The following is a 22,182-nucleotide window of genomic DNA, read 5'->3' on the forward strand; positions in this document are numbered from 1 at the left end:
GACTATGAATTTAGTATAACCTTAATAAACAAATCAAACAGGGACAGCAAAAATGGAAAATCACAAGCCAATTCCACTTAAATCATATCTGTAAAACTCCTAAAGAGCAAAATGAAGCCAGCAGTTTTATTAAAAAATAGTAATATATCACAACTAATTTAGGAATGCAAATTTGATTTAACATAAAAAAATATAGACTTCTAGATTAAAATGATAGCTTGAAACTACACATATGATTTTGATACCTCCCAAGCCCCACTAAAATAAAAGCAAATGGGTATATTAAGACCTATATCCAAATAATGCAGAGGAGACAACACATTTCTGGAAGCTTGGAAAAAAGATTAAAGTAACTGACTTAACAGGCCCAGTGAACTTCCTGAAAGTTACTTAAAAAGCAGGGGCGCCTGGGTGGCTCGGTCAGTTAAGCGTCCGACTTCGGCTCAGGTCATGATCTCACGGTCCGTGAGTTCGAGGCCCGCGTCCGGCTCTGTGCTGACCGCTCAGAGCCTGGAGCCTGTCTCAGATTCTGTGTCTCCCTCTCTCTCTGCCCCTCCCTTGTTCATGGTCTGTCTCTCTCTGTCTCAAAAATAAATAAACGTTAAAAAAAAAAAAATTAAAAAAAAAAAAAGCAGATGAATTCCTAGATGCCCTCCCCAATTCTGTATCACTAGCAGTTGTCCACCTCCTAATCCCCCGGCTTCTGAAGACTGGAGACTGGCTTTGGAAGGGATAAAGGCAGAGGGTCTTTAACTGAGTTTAGTACTGGCACAGTTGAGAACCTGTGAACCACACAAGGAAAGGGTAATTCATGGCCAGATGCACACTAAATGCTCAATGTGTTTTCACATGTGTATATTAATATCCAGATCCGGATACACAGCGCTTATAGCACCCTCAAAAGACTTAGGATGCCATTTTAGAATGGAAAACTTTCAGATAGTTCATTAAAAACAAGACAGACAGGGGCACCTGGGTGGCTCAGTCAACTAAGCATCTGACTTTGGCTCAGGTCATGATCTCATGGTCTGCGGGTTTGAGCCCCGTTTCAGGTTCTGCTGACGGCTCAGAGCCTGGGGCCTGCTTTGGATTCTGTGTCTCCCTCTCTCTACCCCTCCCCCACTCATGCTCTGTCTCTCTGTTTCTCTCAAAAATAAACATTAAAAAAATTAAAAAAAAAAAGACAAAAATGAAAAAAATAGACATATCAGAAGATGAGGTTGGAGAAATCTCCCAGAAAACAGGGCAAAAAGACAGAGAGAAAAAAGAACCCCCCCCCCAAAAAAGGTAGATAATAGGAATTCCTGATAGAGAAGAGAATGGGGGGTAGGGGGGAAAGGTGGTAAAAGGTTGATAGTTTTATCAACAAAGTAATTTAAAAAATAGTATCTTAAAATTTAAGAGTAGGAATTTTCAGATTCCAAGAGGTCCATACCCATGTATGTCACTGTGAAATTTCAGGAACACTGGTGACAAACAGATCATACAAGGTTCCAGGACAGTGGGAGGGACAGATTACATAAAACAGATCATATAAAAAGCTTCAGAAATGTCAAGAGCACCACTATAAGCTAATAAACAATGGAGCAATGCCCCCGAAATTCTAGAGGAAAATTATTTCCAGAGGAGAATTGTGATCCAGAAAAACAAAAAGGGCCATTCAAGTACATGGGTAAAATGAAAACATTTTCAAAAATGCAAATTCTCAAAAATCTATTTCCTGTGCATCTTTTCATGGGGAGCTACTAATGCCCTCAATCAAAATGAAATGTAAACCAAGAAACAGTAAGATGTAAGATACAGAAAAACAGGATCCGATTCACTAGAGAAGTAAAGGAAATGTCCAGGTTCCCAGTAAAAGAAAATCCCAGGTTGACAGGGCCACATTAGGAGTGGTATGGTCAGGCAGTGAGGGCTATTTTTCAGTATCAACAATGTGAAGCTTTCTAATTAAGTCTCTCATACATAGAACTTTGTTGGCAACACAGTTTACATTTAAGGACATTTTTTTAAAAGGGGGAAAAACGAGACTAACCATGAACCTGTGAGAAATGTTTTCCTTTCAAAATAGTTTGGACAAGAGTTTTTAGACACTAAAGAATGTCCAGAAAACAAATAGCACAGAAACACACAAAGAAGGTGTTTAAACTGCAAAAATTCTTCAAGAATAGCCACTTATATATAATTGCTATGTTATTCTCAATTCATTAGCTTTAAAAAAAATTTTTTTTAACATGTATCTATTTTTGAGAGACAGAGACAGAGCACGAGCAGGGTAGAAGCAGAGAGAGAGGGAGACACAGAATCTGAAGCAGGCTCCAGGCTCTGAGCTGGCAGCACAGAGCCCCAAGCGGGGCTCAAACTCATGAACCATGAGATCATGACCTGAGCCGAAGTTGGATGCTTAACTGACTGAGCCACCCAGGCGGCCCTCAATTCATTAGCTTTTACTGAAGAAAGCATTTCTATTTGGAAACAACATAAACCTGGATGAAGCTAAGGATACGGTGGAAGTCAGGCTAATTCTAAGAATGCATTAAGGAATATATATTGACCTAAGTTGTTTGCCACTTAAGAAACATGAAACTAGGTACAGAGTAATGAGTCAAAGAAAAAAAATTTTTTGTTTTAAGTTTATTTTTTTATTGAGAGAGAGTGGGGAAGAGCAGAGACAGAGGGAGAGACAGAATCCCAAGCAGGCTCCGGAGCCTTGACAAGGGGCTCGATCCCACAAACTGTGAGATCATAACCTGAGCAGAAATCAATAGTCAGACGCTTAATCGACTGAGCCTCCCAGGCGCCCCTACAGAAACAATTTTTTTAAGAATGTGTTTGTTGACACTTATAATTTCATTTTTCTTTTAACACAAATGTCCTGCTTTAAAATCCTGTATATACCCTTCTCACTTAACAACGACATAAGAAATAAAAAACTTTACTTCTTTAAATGAGAGCATCTTGAGAAGGCCACTCTCCAAACAGAGATAAGCAGTCACTGACATCCCCCAATATTAGCATCCTTTCTGAGATTTTCTTATTGAGAATCCTGCATTGTTACCATACAGGAACCCCTTTCCTCTATCCCTTTCCCTTCCCACACAAGCCAACGAAAAATTGTAAATTACTTCTTTAGTAACCCATCACCAGGAAGTTAGGATAAAAGTATATCAGGAAAAACTCTTGACAAATTATAAAATGTTCTAGGACTGGAATATAGCAGTCAGATAAGATCAGGAACATACCTCAAATCAAAATATTTAAATTTTCATATTCTTCTTTGTCTCCAAGTACAGTGCAACTATATTTCATGTGAAAAGGTTAATCTGGAATGTTATACTCACCTTTTCATAAGGTAGACATTTACTCCAGTACCAAAGCCAAGCTTCTGCATAAATGGAGAGGCAGGAATATTTATACATGGAGTTGAACATAGTGCTGATGTCAGAAAGAAAAATTAAAATAGAAAGTAAATGTTTGAAAAGACCTCTACACAAGCATCCTAATATTTTCAACATATGAGTATTAATTGGCATAGTCTTTTGGAGAGCAATCTGATACTATTATCTACCCTAATTTTAAATGGATATCCTTTGACTATGTCTACTTTTGGAGCCCTATCTTATGGCAACACCGAAGCAGGGGTCAGCAAACAGCCTATTTTTGTTTGGCCCACAAGCTAAGATTTATTCTTAGATTATAAAAGTGTTGTGAAGAAATAAAGAAGAATATGAGGGGTGCCTGGCTGGCTCAGTCAGTAGAGCATGCAACTCTTGATCTCGGGTTGTGAGTTCGAGCCTCATGTTTGGTGTAGAGATTACTTAGAAATAAAAGAGTCCATAGAGTCCCTATGTGGCCCACAAAGCCTGAACTATTTACTGTATGCTGTTTGCCAATGATTGAAAGACATCATAGACACACATGCATGCACACATATATATTTGAATACTGGGGATCTGATTTTGTGACTGCAAAAAACAAACAAAACATCTAAATAGTCATCACTAGAGTCATAATTATACTATATTTGTATTACAGAGCATAATACAGTCATTAAAAAAGATGAGATAGAGGAGTCCTACTTTTGTTCGTGAACAATTGAACAATCTTCTCATCATGAACAATTAAAAAACTTGATACAAGTTTTCAGACATTTGACAACAAATGTCTGAGAGAAGAAAAACAAATGAGGTAAGGCCTAGCCCTGCCCTAACTTATTGCTTGAAGGCACTTTCTGGGCTGCAGCACAAAGAAATAGAGCCCAGAAATCTTAATCAAATTTAGAAGATGGAGATCAGGGGTCAAGGAGGCCTAAGAAGCTAGAATTTGTGGAGCAGGGAACTACAGGGAGCCACAAAATGAGAGAGAAAGCTCCAGAGAGCTGAAAAGAGGTCTCCCTTTGTGTGTTTGGTTATCTGACATACGATGAATAGAACATCCCAAAGTCAAGAAAAGCACCAAATGCAAGCAGTAGACTCAACGACAGTCAGAGATCACACAGGTCTAGGAATAGTTCTCTCACCATCAGCCAGAGTGTGGTAACTCTGTAACACACAGGGTATTGATTAAAGTCCTCTAAATGGTCACAATTTAATAGTATAGCTATATTTTAGCCCAAGGAAAAGGTTTAGAATAAAGCTTCAAAGCCTCAAAAGAAATAAGCTAATAATGTGCAGGTAACTGGACCATAACAAAATCACACACCCTTGCAAGGAACAAGAAAATATAGCCCTCAACAATGTAAAATGTCCAGCAGCCGAAAAAAATTACCAGGCATGAAAGGAGAAAGATAATCCATACCAGGAGAAAAATAAACCAATAGAAATATACCATAAAATAACAGTAACGGAGACTTCGGAGGTTAAGAACCTTAAAATATAAATCTTAAAAAAATATACTCAGTAATGTAAAGGAAAATGTAAGAACAAGCAAAGAAGATGTAAAAAAAAAAAAAAAAACAAAAAAAACCAAAAACCTCATGGGACTTCAAGGAATAAAAAATACAATGGATAAGAATAACATCATCTTAGAGGAGAAAGTAACTGAATTTTAAGACAAAGCAACAAAAACTACCAAGATGAAGCACAGAAAAAAAAAAAAAAGATTAGGAAAAATATACAGGGGTGTCTGGGTAGCTCAGTCAGTTAAATTTCTGACTCGTGATTTCAGCTCAGGTCTCGATCTCACAGTTGTGAGATGGAGTCCCCTGTCAGGCTCCTTGCTGTGTGTGGAGCCTGCTTGAGCTTCTCTCTCTCCCTCTGCCCCTCCCCTGCTCGCACATGCTCTCGTGTGTGTTCATGCTCTTTCTGTGTAAAAATAGTAAAAATAAAGGAAAAATATAAAGAAATCACCAGTGAGCTATTAGACAATAGCAAAATAGATTTAATCCAATCACAGGGAATTACATTAAAGGTAAATAGTCTAAACAGTGTTGTCCAATAGAACTCTCTGTCATGATGGAAATATTCTGTATCTGTGTTGTCCACTATGGTAGTCACTAGCATATGTGGTTACTGAGCACTTGAAAAGTAGTACAACTGAGGAACTAAATTTGTAATTGTATTTAATTTCAATTCATTTGAACCTAAATTAAACAAAAAAAAAATTTTTTTTTTAATGTTTATTCATTTTTGAGAGACAGAGAGAGTGTGAGTGGGAGAGGGGCAGAGAGAGAGGGAGACACAGAATCTGAGGCAGGCTCCAGGCTCTGAGCTGTCAGTACAGAGCCCTACGCAGGGCTTGAAGCCACAAATGGGGAGACCATGACCTGAGCTGAAGTTGGATGCTTAACGAATCGAGCCACCCAGGCGCCCCATTTGAACCTAAATTTAAATCAGCACATATGGCTAATGACTAAACAGTCCTATTAAGGGTAGAAGTTTTCAGAATGGATATAAGCAAAACAAGACATAATTACATGCTGTCTATAATAAACTTACTTTAAATAGAAAAACACAGACGGGTTAAAAGTAAAAAGTTGGAAAACATATGCTTCAAACACTAATCAAAATTAAACCGGATTGGTTCTATTACTATCACATAAAGTGAACTTGAAACAGTACAACACTGGATAAAGAAAGACATTTCATAATAGTAAAGGGGTAAATCATCAGGGGTGCCTGGGTGGCTCAGTCGGTTGAGCGTCCAACTTTGGCTCAGGTCATGATCTCACGGTTCATGGGTTCGAGCCCCGCATTGGGCTCTGCTGCCAGCTCAGACCCAGGAGCCTGCTTCAAGTTCTGTGTCTCCCTCTCTCTCTCTCTGCCCCTCACCCACTCATGCTCTCTGTCTCTCTCTCAAAAATGAATAAACATTAGAAAAAAAATTTTTAATTAAAAAAAGGGGTAAATCATCAAAAGAAATAACCATCCTAAATGTATAGGTGTCTAGCAACAAGCTTCAAAATACATAAAGTAACCACTGATAGAACTCAAAAGTAAATAAATCCACAATTGTAGGTGTAGACACCTCTCTCAGTAAGAGAATAAATAAAATCAGTAAAGATACAGAAGATGAACGAAACAACCTAAGTAAATCAACCAGCTTGACCTAAATGATATTCATGGAACACTGTACCTAACAGCAGAAAGTATGATCTTTTCAAGTGCCTGAAACATTCACCAAAATAGATAAGCATCAAGTCAAGAAAGAAAATGTAAAATACAAGTATCAGACATGAAAAAGGAGATATCACCACAGACCCTACTGACATTAGGAGGGTAATAAGGTATTAAGAGTATATCATGGATAACAGTTTGACAACTTGAAAGTGAAAAAATTTTATGAAAAACACTAACAAAGCTTACACAAGAAGAAATAAATGATTTGAAGAGCCCTATACCTACTAACCCTGAAGGCACAGTTAAAATTTTCCTCCTAAGAAAACTTCAGGCCACATGGCTTTACTATCAGTAAAGGAAGAAAACCAGTTAAGGAAAAACTATCATTCTACATACACTCTTAAAGAAGAAAGAAACACTTTCCACCTTACTTTATGAATATAGAATACGTTGATACCAAAATCAGAAAGATATTCCAAAAACAGACGCCTACAGCCCAATATCCCTTATGAACATAGAAAATATTAGCAAACTGACTGAAGCAATGTATAAAATACATCATGACCAAACTGGCTTTACCCCAGGAATGAAAGGTTGGTTTAACATTTGAAAATTAACATAATTTACCACCTTGAAAACTAAAAAAGCAAAATATCCCAATAGATTCTGAAACAGTTCTTGACAAAGTCAACATCCATTCATAATAACCCTCAACCTGATGAAGGAGAATAGAAGAAAATAAAAGTAAATCTCTCAACCTGATAAAGGATAACTATGAAAAACCAAAATCTAACTTCACTAGGAATAAGCAAGTATCCACTTGCACCTCTTCTATTAAAAAATATACTAGAGCCAGTGACATAAAGAAAGAAAAAGGAAATACAATACAGACTGGTAAAGAAAAAAAGTAACACTGTATTTATTTATCTAAGACAGTACCTACTATGTATATAATAGCCTCAGCAATCTCTAAAAAAGCTAATAGAATAAGTGACTTTAGCATGGTTTCAGGATACTATTTGTTGAAAAGATTACCCTTTATCCACTGAATTGCCTTAGAAAATATCTTTCCCTCCCAGGAGCACTGCATGTATGAGAAGAGGAAAGATAAAGTAGTTCCTTAATGGTTCAAATTGATTCTTCACCAGGGAGAACCTCCAAATCTATTAGGAGGTCAACAAAATTAGCCAAAAGATGGCCAAACCCTGGCCTACAAAATAAGTCTTGTTAAAATCAACATTATAAAGAAGACTTATGCTAAAATTACTTGTGTATGATAAATAATAACTAGAGGATCAAACTCTAACAATACTAAGACATTTCTAATAGCAGTAACAATGAAGAAAGATTTTATATCTTACCAGATTTCTTTTTTTCAGATAATTTGCTTGGTGTCTTGAAATTATTGATTTCTTCCATTGTAATAATCACTCTAGGTCCTATGATGAAAACAAATTGAAAGTTACACTCCAGTTCTGCAGAATACAACTCTCATTCATGAAAAAAAAAATCCTATAACACTATGACTCATTTTATCATATAAACATAAAATTTGAGAACTGAAAAAGACCATAACAAATATTTACTTTAATTTTATCTACAATGAGAAAATTAAAATCTAGAGAGGTACAACTACTTACCCAAGGTCACTGTTTATTTATTTGTTTGCTTGAACTAAAAAGCAATACATGCACTTGGTAAAAAAAGGTAATATATACATTTGGTTAAAAAAAATCACCTAGTACAAAAAGGTGAAGTTAAGTTTCCCTCTCACACTTCCCAGGGGCCATTGTTCATAGGTCTTTTATAAGCTTTAAAGAAACTTGTCTATGCAAGAGGCATTCATTTATAATAGCCAAAAAAAGGAAATAGAAGTATTCATCAGATGATGAAAAAACAAAATACGGTATACAACACACACAAGAGAATATTATTCAGTCAGAAGAAAGAGTCCTGATGTATACTGCAAAGTGAATGAACCTTAAGAACATTATGCTAAAGGGAAAGAAGCCAGACACAAGACGCCACATGCATGATTCTGTTTACACAAAACGTCCAAAATAAGCAAATCCACAGACAGAAAATAGATTAGTAATTGCCAGGAGCTGAGGAGAATGGAGAACATAGAGTGACTGCTAGTGGGTACGGGGTATCCTTTTGTGATGATAAAAATGTACTAAAATTAGGTATTGACTTAACATATTCAACTCTGACTATTCCTAATAAAATCACCAAATTATATCCTTTCAGAAACTGAATTTTATTTTATGTGAATTATATCTCAATAAATTCTGTAAAAATTATCTATTAACAGAAAATGTACATACTTCATATACAAGCAATTAATCTAAGCTTTTTATTTCTTCTGTAACATATTTCTTAAGGAATCTTTTAAATAAAAACTTTAAATATTACTTTTTCTTTTTAAAAAAAAGTTAGGTTTCATATCAGATCTATTGTAAAGCAAACTGTCACTACATGTCTATAAGCTTGCTTGGTTTGTATCCAAAGTATATAAAGAACTTATACAACACCAAATAATAATTCAATTAAAAATGGGCAGAAGACATGAACAATTTTTCCAAAGAAGACATAGATGGCCAACAGGCACATGATGAAAAGATGTTCATCATCACCCCATCAGGGTAATGCAAATCAAAACCACAATGAGGTATCACCTCACACCTGTCAGAATGGCTAAACTCAAAATCACAAGAAACAAGTGTTGATGAGGATGTGGAGAAAAAAGAACCCGCATGCATTGTTGGTGGGAATGCAAACTGGTGCAGCCACTATGGAGGACAGTATGGAGGTTCCTCAAAAAATTGCAAATAGAACTACCCTATGATCCAGTAATCTCACTACTGGGTATTTACCCAAAGAATATCAAAACACTAATTCAAAGGGATACATGCACCCTGAAGTCTATTGCAGCATTATTTGCAATAGCCAAATAATGGAAGCAACCCAACTGTCCATCAATAAATGAATGATTAAAGATGATGTGGTTTATACATGCAATGGAATATTAGCCATTAAAAAAGAATGAAAGCTTGCCACATAAAACAACATAGATGGATCGAGAGAGTATAATGCTAAGTGAAATAAGCCAGTCAGAGAAAGACAAATACCATATGATTTCACTCATATGTGGAATTACAAAAAACAAAACAAATGAACAAAGGTGGAAGGGGGAAACAAAAACAAACGAAAAAACTGACTCTTAACTATAGAGAACAAGTTGGTGGTTCCCAGGGGGAAGGATGGGGAGGATGGGTGAAATAGGTGAAGAGGATTAAGAGTACACTTATCTTGGGGTGCCTGGGTGGCTCAGTCGGTTGAGCTTCCGACTTCAGCTCAGGTCATGATCTCATGGTCTGTGGGTTCAAGCCCCGCATCAGGCTTTGTGCTGACAGCTCAGAGCCTGGAGGCTGCTTTGGATTCTGTGTCTCCCTCTCTCTCTGCCCCTCCCCCACTCTCACTTTGTCTCACTCTGTCTCTCAAAAATAAATAAATGTAAAAAAAAAAAATTTTTTTTAAAGTACACTTACCTTGAGTACTGAGTAATATACAGAACTGCTGAATCACTATATTGTACACCTGAAATGAATATAACTATATTCTAACTGTATTCACTGTATGCTAACTACACTGGAATTTAAATTAAAAAATAAATTAAATATGGGGCGCCTGGGGGGCTCAGTCAGTTAAGCAACTGACTTTGGCTCAGGTCATGATCTCACGGTTGGTGGGTTCAAGCCCTGTGTCGGGCTCTGTGCTGACAGCTCAGAGCCTGGAGCCTGCTTCAGATTCTGTGTCTCCGTCTCTCTCTGTTCCTCCCCTGCTCATTCTCTGTTTCTCAAAAATAAATAAATGTTAAAAAAAATAATTAAAAAATTAATTAATTAAATATTGGGAGACAGAGACCATATGTTTAAATTTTGTATAGAGCCCAAAGAAATAGCATTTTAAAAAACTCTGCCAAGAAAAATCACCTTAAAGGCCCAGCTTTGTCTATTAATGAGACCTTTGTTGTTTTTTTTTTAAAGTAGCTACAGTCACCACTATCTTTGGATTTACCTGAATTTAGAACACCAAAGATCCCCTTTCCATGCAAGTATACACTAATTTTACCAAGTGAAACGTTTAACTGGAAGGGAGGAACACGTTTTTTCAGAACAAGTTTCATACTTTTCAGGAAGGATAAACTATTTTAACAGAGTGGGCTGAAGCAGCTACTTCTACTTTGGAAGTAATTTCCCCACGTGGTTCTGATTCCCCTTCATCCATCTTCATTCATCTACCCTCACGAGAAGTTGTAAAAGGGGCACTGCGATGACCTTCTAAGACTTCTGTCTACCTAAAGGAAGCTACTCTTCATTCACTCAGTCAGCAAACACTTATTGAGCATGTACCATGTACTGGGCACTGTTCTAGGCACTGGAGACCCAGCAGTGAACAAGACCCAAACAAACAGTAGAAGAAATACATAAGATAACGATATATAGTCAGGGGAGATACACCAGTGAAGGGAGGCAGAGTATTGGGAAAGGGCTTGAAATCTGAGTTAGGGTGGTCAAAGGAGGTTCATCCGAAGAGATTCCTTTGAAGGAAGTGAGGGAGCTAGCCCAGGGGAGCTGCATCTAGGGGAAGTATGCAGGACAAAAGTAGTGAATATAAAGGCCCTGAGGCAGAAATAAATGTTCAAGGAAAAGCTGAGAGGGCAGGACTAGGAAAAGGGAGAAGGAAATGAAGAAACAAGAGTTTGGGGATGAAGGATGGCAAATCAAGCAGAGCACTGAAGCCATAAAGACTTCAGCTTCTTTCACAGAGCTTCGGTCACCATAAGGATTTCAGCTCTTGCTGGGTTCTGGATGTTATTATGAATCTGGAACCAATAAGATTCCCTAATGTTTGGATTTTTGTTAGGAATGAGAGAAAAGTCAAGGATAGCTCTAAGTTTTCAGACTGAGCAACTGAAAGAACAGAGGTGCCATTACTGAAATCAGGAACTCAATTCTGAATGCTTGATTAAACATTTGAGTAAAAACGTGAAGTAGGCAGCTGGATATAGGTCTGAAATCCAAGTTGAAGATACAAAGTTGTGGCACATTCGCATGTATATGGTATTAAAGTCAAGAGACTGGATAAGATCACCTAAAGAGTATATATAGATAGAAAACACAGAGCTCTGAGGAATGAATGTAAGAAATGAGGAAAAGAGTAACCTGAGATGTAACCATGTTACTCATGTAACCAAGAGTAACCATGGATGCTGAGCCAGATGCGAGGCTGGAACTCATGAACCGTGAGATCATGACCTGAGCAGAAACCAAGAGTCGGTCACTTAACTGACAGTCACCCAAGGGCCCCTAAACAAGTCTTTTAACATTACTTTCTAGAACACTCTAGGACTCAGTTCCACTTTCCACTCCAAGCTACTTACATCTAAAGAGGCCACACCCTATCTATGCCTAAACTGTGTTTTGTCGTGGAAAAAGATGCCTGAGGCATCTATACACAGTTTAGGTCTCAGTCTGACAGATGGCTTCTGGCCACAAGCCCAAACTCTCATATTATATATAATCTCTCTCTGTATATAGATCTATCTATATATTAATTGCTAAATAACCATTGTAATCTAAATCACAAAATCCTTACGAAGGTAACAGCATAAAATTGTGATTATCTTACATGAAGATACATTAAAAATGAGAGTAGTAGGGCTAGGCAAAATTTCATAGTCTATGGAGTATTTAGGATATTTAAAAAAAATCAAGTACTGTTTAAGAAGCAGTATTTAAAAATTAACAGAGCTCAGCAAGCTAATCAAAAGATCTATTGGATCAGATGTCAATAACTTTTGGACCCTAAGCCACCCTAAGACTAAACAAATACATGGATCCTACTGGGTAGAGCTAAAGTGTATAGATAGACAGGAAAAAAAGAAAAAAAACAACAAAATGAGAGAATTGGTAGCGTTAATTGAAAAAAGGAAAATGGGCAGGAAAGGTAGACTGAAAAAGAAAGGCAAAGTTCTGACCAGATTATTTCTAGGGTCCTGTACACTTTACACGCTATGGATTCCTGCACGTAGAGTCACATGACTGTTCATCCCCTGATCCAAGAGCGTATAGCGGGCTGGTTGTTAAAATCCCTCTTCCACCTGCTCAGTCACCTCACTTGAAAAATGAAAGCAACATCAGGTGAGACGTTCAAAGAGGGGAAGTGTGCTTCCTACTCCTCTTTCTCAATCCCCACCCTCTCCATTCCCACCAGAAATCCTTCACCAGTTCCAGCCGCCCCTAAGAGCTGGAATTGAGACTCACTCGGCTGCGGGGTAATGAACCGCCGTTTCCACCAGGCACGCGCCCCCGTGTTCGAATCTGGTGCATCTAAGCTGTACCTACACACTGGGGTCCAGCCTCAAGCAGACAGACACCAGAGTCCCGGGCCTACACGGTCTATAAAACCAACTGTAAAATACAGACACCTTGCTAGATGGGTGCTCACCATCACCTTCTCCTGCGGATATTCCTTAAAAGTACACATGGCTAGGCTGCTCTTGAGAAAAGGCAATTTCTTTCTTGAAATCCCCACCCTAGCCGTGATTCAGACTCGGGTTTGGGTCGCAAACATTTTTCGAAAAGTCATTCCCAGTGTAACGCCACATTCCCAACGTCTTCACCTTTCCCTCTAGGCCCCTGAACGGTCACGAAGCAAACGCAGAGGAGTCGGCTGGGGGGGTGGGGGGGGCGCGTTCGGCTCCAACCCGGGCCCACGCGTGGTCGGGGGTCCGCAAAAAGCTCCCCTTACCGCAGCCGCGCTGGGGTGGAGAGGTCCAGGCCAAGGCTATCTTGAACACTGATCCCGCGTGGCCGCCAACAAGACCCTCAGCGGCTGCCTCAGCGCCCCGCCACCTACCAACACGCGAACTTGTTAACAGCCGTTGCGACGGGACACTCCCCGCTTTCAAAACCGCGCGCGCCGCCCCTGCGAGGCCGCAAACTACGGGGTGGCGCGAAGGACATAACAAGCCGTTCTCGCTTGTTCTCGCAAGTCGTTTCCCGGCCTTTTCTAGTCTCCGCGAGCGTATCTTGCTATCAAACGGGGACGCCTTGAAGACAAATAAAAGGAAGAAGCTCAAGAAAGGACAAACTGATTTTTATAGCCACGGTCAGCCTTCCACAGGGACAACTCCGGTTAAAAAGAGTATTTATACATGTAGCTAAGGCTGAAATTCTTCCCCAATTACAAACAGTGGTCTCAAAATGTGTGATGATCATTATATAAATTTTTATTACAGATTTATTTGGTCATGAAACACTCTAACTAGAAATGCATTAGCCTCGAGTAACAATTATTTTTGGCTATGAAGAAAAATAGTTATTTAGAAATCTTGCTAACTCTTGTAATGACCACTTTCAGTTCAACATTTGTTCATTTCATTCATAGAGCACCTACCATTTGCCAGGTGTGTATGGAACGCCACTGCACAGGATGGACTATAGTAGTTACTACAAGAGGCACACAGATGAAGTCATAGAATGACCTCCTGAACAGGAAGAGCTTAGACTCTGTGGGGTAGGAGGAGGAGGGGAGGGATGAGGAAATGCCCTAAGAAAACACACACACCCACACACACACACCATTATACAAAAAAGACTATTTTGTAGGTCATTATGATCGTAAACTCACTTTTCAATTAAGGACACTATGGCACAGAGATGTTAAGTCATTTGCCTAAAGTCACAGAGCTAATAAATGGTAGAATCAGAATTTGAACCCACGTTGAACTTGGATTCCTTCTTTAACAAATGTGCTCAAACTTTCTTCCAACACACACACACACACACACACACACACACACACACACCCCTCCACCTCCAGGGCCTTCCAATTTGGTCACCCTCTGCTAAGCATAGATAATCTCATTGCACCTTCCTATTTGCACGCTAACTTTTTTTTTTTTTTATAGAGGCATAATATAAACCTCATCATCTTTTTTAAAATATTTATTTATTTTTGAGAGAGACAGAGACAGAGTGTGAGTGGGGGAGGGACAGAGAGAGAGGGAGACACAGAATCTGAAACAAGATCCAGGCTCTGAGTTGGGAGCTCAGAGCCCAATGCAGGGCTTGAACCCACGAACCCAAAATCATGACCTGAGCCAAAGTTGAAGGCTTAACTGATTGAAGTTAAGGCACCCGGAGGGGGAGAGAGAGAGAGAGAGAGAGAAAGAGAGAGAGAGAGAGAGAGCGAGAGCATTAAGCAGGCTCCACGCTCAGCACAGAGCCCAATTTGGGGCTCCATTCTATGCTCCTGGTATGCTGACCTGAGACGAAATCAAGAGTCAGACACTCAACTGGCTGAGCCACCCAGGCACCTCTAATTTCGTCATCTTTTTTTAAAAAAATCTATAATTTTCTACATTTTTAATTAAATCCTATTTTTTTTTTTACAATTCTCTATTTTCTATTCTTACTGGCTAATAAAATCCTGCCTAAAGCTAGAGACTTAGAGCTTCATTAACCACTACTTGTGGGAAAAAACTCCAGGGAGATGAGGGTATTGACACAGGTGTAACATGAGGCAGAAAATATTCACAAGAATGAAAGCCCTTGGGTAAAGACTTATAACCATCCTGTTTCCCATCTTGCAACCAAAAAAGTATCTCCAGAGATTATTGAGAGAAACATCTGAATTTCATAAGCTTAATGTTATTGCCTGTGAAATGGAATTGTTAAATCTCAAAATCCTGCATGCCAGTCAGTTGTCATGGAAACAGCTTCCCACTTGGACTGGTTATTTCTTTCAGGGTGTAAATGGCCTGGAATCCTTGGTTTAGGCAAAAGAACCCCAGACTCTATTTGGCTCTGGGCTGGTTGTACCCAAAGGAATATCTGCATTGTCACCTTTTTTATGGCATAAACTCCAGCTTCTCTGTTCAAGGCCTCCTCTTCTGACTTTCAAGAGCCTAGTTGGAAGCAAAAAAAAAAAAAAAAAAAAAGAATCTTAACATTTTTTCCTGCTGCTGTTACATTTGCATTCTCTTTCTTTTTTTTAAACATTTATTTATTATTGACAGAGAGGGACAGAGCATGAGCAGGGGAGGGGATGAGAGATGGGGAGACACAGAACCTGAAGTAGGCTCCAGGCTCTGAGCTGTCAGCACAGAGCCTGACATGGGGCTCGAACCCACAAACTGAGAGATCGTGACCTGAGCTGAAGTTGGATGCCTAACCGACTGAGGCACCCAGGCGCCCCACATTTGCATTTTCTTTGAGGCCATATGGATCTAATGATTGGCTAGAAGAATGGTGGGAACTTTTTGGAAAGAGGAAGAAAAATACATTTCAACATTTTCATCTTCTCACATCCGTATATCCAACCAGTCAATTCGACATGTCCCTAGGGTGCTGTTTAGGCAACCGGAACGGTTTGTCAGGCTTCCCAAGATGTGGAAATGCCTCTGTGTCATCCCTTTCCAGGGAGAGGACTTTGGATATGCCAAGCAGCCTGTTTCTTCTCACACAGCTCTAGTTTTCAGGAAATTTCTTTTTTAAATTGGACGTATATCAAACTCTAGTCTAATGACAACATTTAACTAATATCTTTTAAAGTAATTTCTATACCCAACTCAGGGCTCGAATTCATAACCCCAAGATTGGGAGTCACAGGCTGTACTGGCTGAGCCAACCAGGTGTGCCCTTAACTGTGACCGACAACTTGGCCCCTTTTTTTCTTAGAGTATAACCGTCTACTGGGGAAGGTAGACAATAAATAAGTAATTAAAGCACTTGCAAATTCTGATCAAGGCTGTGGAGAGCATAGGTAGGCTGCTGTGACACAGAATAATGGGCATTTATGTAGAAGGTTCTACTATCACAGGGTAGTCAGAGAAGCTTTATCTAAGGAAATGGTTTTAAACGCAGGCTTCGGGGAACAGAAGGAGCCAGCCTCAGGTAGAACCAGGGAAAGAGCCTTTCAAGTGGAAGGAAAGGTGAGCGCTAAAGCGGTTGGATTGTTTATGGGGCTGAGAAGAGAGAGGAAAAGGTGGCTGGGATATAGTGGAAGGTACGTGAAAGTTGGCCCGGGATGAGGCTGGAGAGCTAAGCGGCCTCTTGGTGCAGTAAGAAGCCATTGAAGAATTTTAACAGCAGAATAACATGGTCTGGTTTTGGGTTAAGGAAGATTACTTTGGAGGGAACATAAAAAAAAAAACAACAAACACACCTGTTATGGGGCACCTGGGTGGCTCAGTCGGTTAATCATCTGACTTGTGATTTTGGCTCAGGTCATGGTCTCCACTTCACGGGTTTGAGCCCCATGTCGGGTTCTGTGCTGGCAGCGAGGTGCCTGCTTGAGATTTTCTCTCTCCCTCTCTCTCTGTCCCTTCCCCGCTAATGCGCCGTCTCTCTCTCTCTCTCTCTCTCTCTCTCTCTCTCTCTCTCTCTCAAAATAAATAAATAAACATTAAGAAAAACCAACAACCCTGTCATTTCTTTTGCACAAATGATGCTGGGGCAATTGGATATCCACAGGCAAGAAGAACAGAAAAGAAAGAAGAATCTTTACCTAAAGCTCACCTATAAAAAAGTTAACTCAGAATGTAACATGGTCCACACCCAGATATATTTTCAGATGAAATGCACGTATGTGCACCAGAAGACATAACTGTTTATGGCAGTGTTATCTGTAATAGTCACACTGGGAAACCACCCAAACATCCATTGACAGTAGAAAGGCTAAATAAATGGTAATATATTTCTACTGTGGAATACTATACAACAATGTCACTATCTGCACCAACTGGGATTAACCTCAGAATCCTGAGCAAAGAAGCCAAACACAAAAATATAATATGGCATAATTCCATTTACATAAACCTCAAAAAGAGGCAAAATGAAACCATAGTATTTAGAGGTATGTGTTTAACTGGCAAACAATATATACAGTAAAACCTTGGTTTACAAGCATAATTTGTTCTGGAAACATAATGCTTGTAATCCAAAGCACTTGTATATCCAAGTGAATTTGCCCATAAGAAGTAATGGAAACTCTGGGGTGCCTAGGTGGGTCAGTTGGTTAAGTGTCCGACTGTTGGTTTCAGCTCAGGTCATGATCTCACAGTTAGTGGGTTCGAGCCCTGCATCAGGCTCTGCACTGATGGTGTAAAGCCTGCTTGAGATTCTCTCTCTCTACCTCTCTCTCTGACTCCTCCCACATACACACTCTCTCTCTCAAAGTAAATAAACTTAAAAAAAAAAAGAAATAATGGAAACTCAGATGATTCATTCCACAACTCAAAAATATCCATATAAAAATGATTAACTGTAATGTAATACAAAATAATAAACTACAAAATAGAAAGGAAAATAAACAAATTAACCTGCACTTTCCTTTGAAAACCTTAGTGGCTGGTGTGAGGGAGACAAGAGACAGGAGAGTTATTGTGTAGGACGACTTTCACTATCACTAACGGAATCCCTGCTATCTATTGGTTCAATGGAATCTTTTTCTTGTCGTGCAACTTTAACAAGGAACCTATTCAATGATCCAGAATGAAGCAAAGCATTCCTGAGCTAACTCTTGGATGGAAAAGCAAAGGACTGTCCATAAGTTCTTGGAAGTGACAAAAAATACACTAGTGCCTGTTGTGGGCACCTTCCAACATTTGGAAAAATCACTGATTTCTGCCAAACAACATGGCCCGAGACAGAGTATCCGAGCATGGGAGAAGATGACCCACAATCCCACAGAGAGAGAGAGAGAGAGAGAGAGAGAGAGAGAGAGAGAGAGAAGCCATTGGCTTGGTTGTGATCATGTCGTGTTTGGTGTCATGTACTACTCGTACTGTAAGACATCGCTCGTTTATCAAGTTAAAATTTATTAGAAATGTTTGCTCGTCCTGCGGAACTCTTGCGGAACAAGTTACACACAATCCAAGGTTTTACTGTATACATGTTTCTGAAAAACACCAAGGTGATCACCATAACAATCAGGTTTGGTGTCGATTGGGAGAACAGGAAGGGCTCTGTAGTGCTGGCCTTCTAACCCTCACCTGGGCGATGCTACCTGAGGGCTGGCTTTGATCAATCATTGAGCTGAACTTTTTGTTTTGAGTACTTGCTTTGTTAAGAAAAATTTTTTTAATGTTTATTTTTTGGGGGGAGACAGAGTGGGGGAGGGGCAGAGAGAGAGAGAGAGAGGGAGACACAGAATCCAAAGTAGGCTCCAGGCTCTGAGCTGTCAGCACAGAGTCCCACACGGGACTCGAACACACAAAGCGCCCTGACTTTCTTTGTTATATTTTACAACAAAGGAGCTTTAAAACAAAGTAAAGGAAGGAGAAGAAAGTGTGTGATGGAAGGTAGGCTGAGAAGTTGGGTAACCTGCTCAGTGGACACAGTGCATGGGCTCTGATTCTGACTTTGACCTCCACTGAGATGTACTTGGTGCAGTTTGGAAGGCAGAAGTGAGTTGAATTGCCCTTCCTACCCCTTCACCTCTGTCCCCTGGTAAGCAGATTGTGGGGTTTGGGGAGTTTCTGCAGCTGTGTTCTAGTGTGTAGTCACTCACTCCTGTGGGCATTAAAAGACATCTGCATGGCAATGGTGGTCTCTTGACCCCTGGATTACACCTATGGTAGATATCCTTGAACCTGACATTCCCAGTCTCAATTTCCTGCCTGTCAATGGGCACCGATATAAAATCCTCCTAAAAGAAAGAGGGAGAGTAGAGGCACGTGGGTGGCTCAAGTTGGTTGGGTGTCCGACTTTGGCTCAGGTCATGATCTCACGGCTGGTGAGTTCAAGCCCTGCCTCGGGCTCTTGTTGGCAGCTCAGAGCCTGCTTCGGATTCTGTGTCTCCCTCTCTCTCTGCCCCTCCCCGCTAACGCTCTGTCTCTCAAAAATGGATTAACGTTAAAATATAAAAAAGAAAGAAAGAAAGAGGGAGAGTGAATAATGCAAGTAGCAATACAGTCCACCATGATATACTAGAGATTTTCGTAACTGTAATAATGTTCATTATGGCAAACAACAGGAAAAACATATGTAAAACATAAGGCTATAAAACTTTTAAAAATATATATGAAACGTACAACCATAAAACTTCTAGAAATAAACTGGTGTGACTTGGGGGAAAAATTCAGAACCAAGGGCGAGGTGAAGAGTTTGTGGCCCTGGCGCTACAAGCATGCTTTAGAAGGAGGAAACGTGATAAATTGATCCTCATCACAACAAAAAGCTTTTGTTCTGCAAGAGACCCTGTAAGAGAGTGACGAGACAAGCTAGAGAGTGGGAAAAAAAATATTTGTGAACCACATGTCTGCTAAGGATTTGTATCTAGACTTTGAAATATAACCCTCTGAAAATTCAACAGTGGAGAAAACCAACAGTCCAGACAGAAAATGGGCAAAAGACATTGTAAAAGGTTAAACTAATGGCCCCCAAAGACCCCGGGTTCTAATCTCTGGAATCTGTAAGCATTAGCTCATTTGAAAATCAAGTCTTTGCAGATGGGATCAAGTTAAAGGATGTAGAGATGGGGAATTTATCCTGGATTATCCAGAGAGCCCTAAATGCAATCCCATGTGCCCTTCTACAAGGAGGCAAAAGCGATTTGACACACATGTACACATGCAAAGGGGAAGGTAATGCGAAGATGGGCAGAGAGAAATTTGAAGAAGTGGCCCTGTGGCCACAAGCCAAGGAACACCAGCAGCCATCAGAAGCTGGGGGAGGTGAAGTGTGGATTGACCCTCCTCACTCACACCATATTCCACAAGGATCCACATGCCGGCCAAAGCCTGCTGCAGCCTTGGGACAATGTTTCTATCACCTTTGCCCTTTGCACTTACTCTCACAAAGAAACCACCTTGGCCTAATTTTTGTCGTCTGCTTCATGGAGGCACCTATGTGAAGACGGGAAGTGGTAAAACACTGGGCATAGTTTAACTACTTTTGGCTTCATCCTCTGCCCCCTCCCCCTGAGGACAGAAAAAAGGGCCGTCAGTTCAGATGGATTGTGATCAAGAGATGGAAACGTTCGAGGATAGAAAAGCGAAAACAGGAATGGGAATATCGGTGAACTCTGAGAGGGACTCTGCTTGGCTGGAGCGGCGTCTTCATGCTGAGGATCTGGGAGAGGGTTCAGCTGCAGCCTTGGAGCAAAGCAGGGGCTGGGAAGCCATCCACACAGCTGCCTCTAGGAAGGCTGAACTCCACCAGTCTTTACTCATCCTCAGTGGCTAAAGATTTCCACTTGCCGCTCTCTGATTTTCCCTACCGCCCAATGAGAAGGGAAATTTTGCTGGTTCTGGGAATACGGGGCTTGAAAAACAAGAAGTGCTTTGGAAAATGTGCTGGGATCGGAGTGGCCTGTAATTGATGAGTTCCTTCCTCCACTGTGGTCCAGAGACCTGAGAAGATGTGGCAGAGAATTCTAACCTCCCTCTGGGGAGAAGCCTACTTAATGCCTAACAAAGATGAGTATTCCAGCCTCTGCGATTGTGGGACACTTCTGGGCTGGCCCTGACATGTGGCCACAGTTTGGGCACCCTGACATTGTTTTTGCTCCACAGTGTTCTTTGCTTTCCAATTCAGCCAGAAAACATTTTCCTGATGCTCAGCTTCCTGGGATGAATCAATACAGTGAGTAATAGGAGGGAGTTTTTGGTGGTTTGTATTTTAACTACTCAATACCCGCCTGGAATGTATAGGGAGCATGAAGGTATCGGAAGGCCTACTTGCCTTGTCCTCCTGGAAGTTATCCCGCCACAAGGCAACAGCATCTACTCAACAGATTGTGTGATGAGAAATAGACCAGATGATCTCAAAGCATCTGAAAATCATAGGTGTGGGGCCGTTTCCCCGGGAAGATAGTTCAATGGAGAAGCTGATCACGTGCACCATATATTAAAACCAATGAAGCAGAACCATAAAAACAAGCCCAAAGCTTGTCACCACCAAAACGCCAACTGGAGATCATTTTTCCAGTAACATGACACACGCAGTTTTTAAAATAATTACTCCTTAGGGGCTGTGAAGAGCTAAGTGGATGTCAGAAGGGAAGGACCCTCCAAAATCCCCAAAGTTATGACCCTTCATGTACCTGTTAATATTCTCAGCACAAATTCAGCAATCCTGGATCAGTCTTAAGCTAGCTATATAGCTATGAAGAAGTGGGTGTTACAGTGAACAGGAGTGAATTATTTATTTCTTTGAAGTGGAAACCAGAACTAGGTAGACTTTGATGAGGCTCTTTCCTGTGCATGGAAAGAGAAACTACACTTTAAGAACTGGCTCCTGAAAATTCCAGAAGTGGGTGAACTCATTCATCTCCTTCCTCCTTCTCTTACTCATTCATTTCTTCATTGCACAAATGATCCTGACCCAGGTGCTAAAGGTTAGGAAGCTGAAAACAAAAAACAAAAACACCCTGCCTTCAGGAAGCCCATAGGCTCCTTAACAAATACATACCCTACAGTGTGTCAAGTAGAAAATTGAGAGCCTCCGCTTGAAGGGTGGGGAAGCTTTCTCTGATACGGGTCTTGCAGGATGAAAAGTTTGCCTGACCATCCCGATTGGTGGGTGGAACAGGAGTGGCAGGGCTCTCCTAG

The 22,182-nt window shown here is 40.3% G+C and overlaps 1 protein-coding gene across 5 annotated transcripts in view; it reads right to left on the reverse strand.

Moving 5' to 3' along the window:
• The window catches only part of PBK (PDZ binding kinase), a 28,400-nt gene extending 14,920 nt beyond the window's left edge, over positions 1 to 13,480 (reverse strand). For 2 of the 5 annotated variants that reach the window (XM_019440862.2, XM_019440856.2), the window contains exons 1-3: positions 13,374 to 13,480; positions 7,919 to 7,996; positions 3,342 to 3,435 (exon numbers count right to left, since the gene is read on the reverse strand). In XM_019440862.2, the coding sequence (XP_019296407.1) occupies positions 3,342 to 3,435; positions 7,919 to 7,976 (152 nt within the window). In that variant the 5' untranslated portion in view covers positions 7,977 to 7,996; positions 13,374 to 13,480. The other 3 variants (XM_019440858.2, XM_019440861.2, XM_019440859.2) reach the window with 3 other exon arrangements.
• Positions 13,481 to 22,182: the final 8,702 nt, after the last annotated feature.

The sequence above is a fragment of the Panthera pardus genome, unplaced genomic scaffold (genome assembly GCF_024362965.1).
Source record: "Panthera pardus isolate Hobbes unplaced genomic scaffold, ASM2436296v1 HiC_scaffold_13, whole genome shotgun sequence".
In the NCBI taxonomy this organism is placed as follows: Eukaryota; Metazoa; Chordata; class Mammalia; order Carnivora; family Felidae; genus Panthera; species Panthera pardus.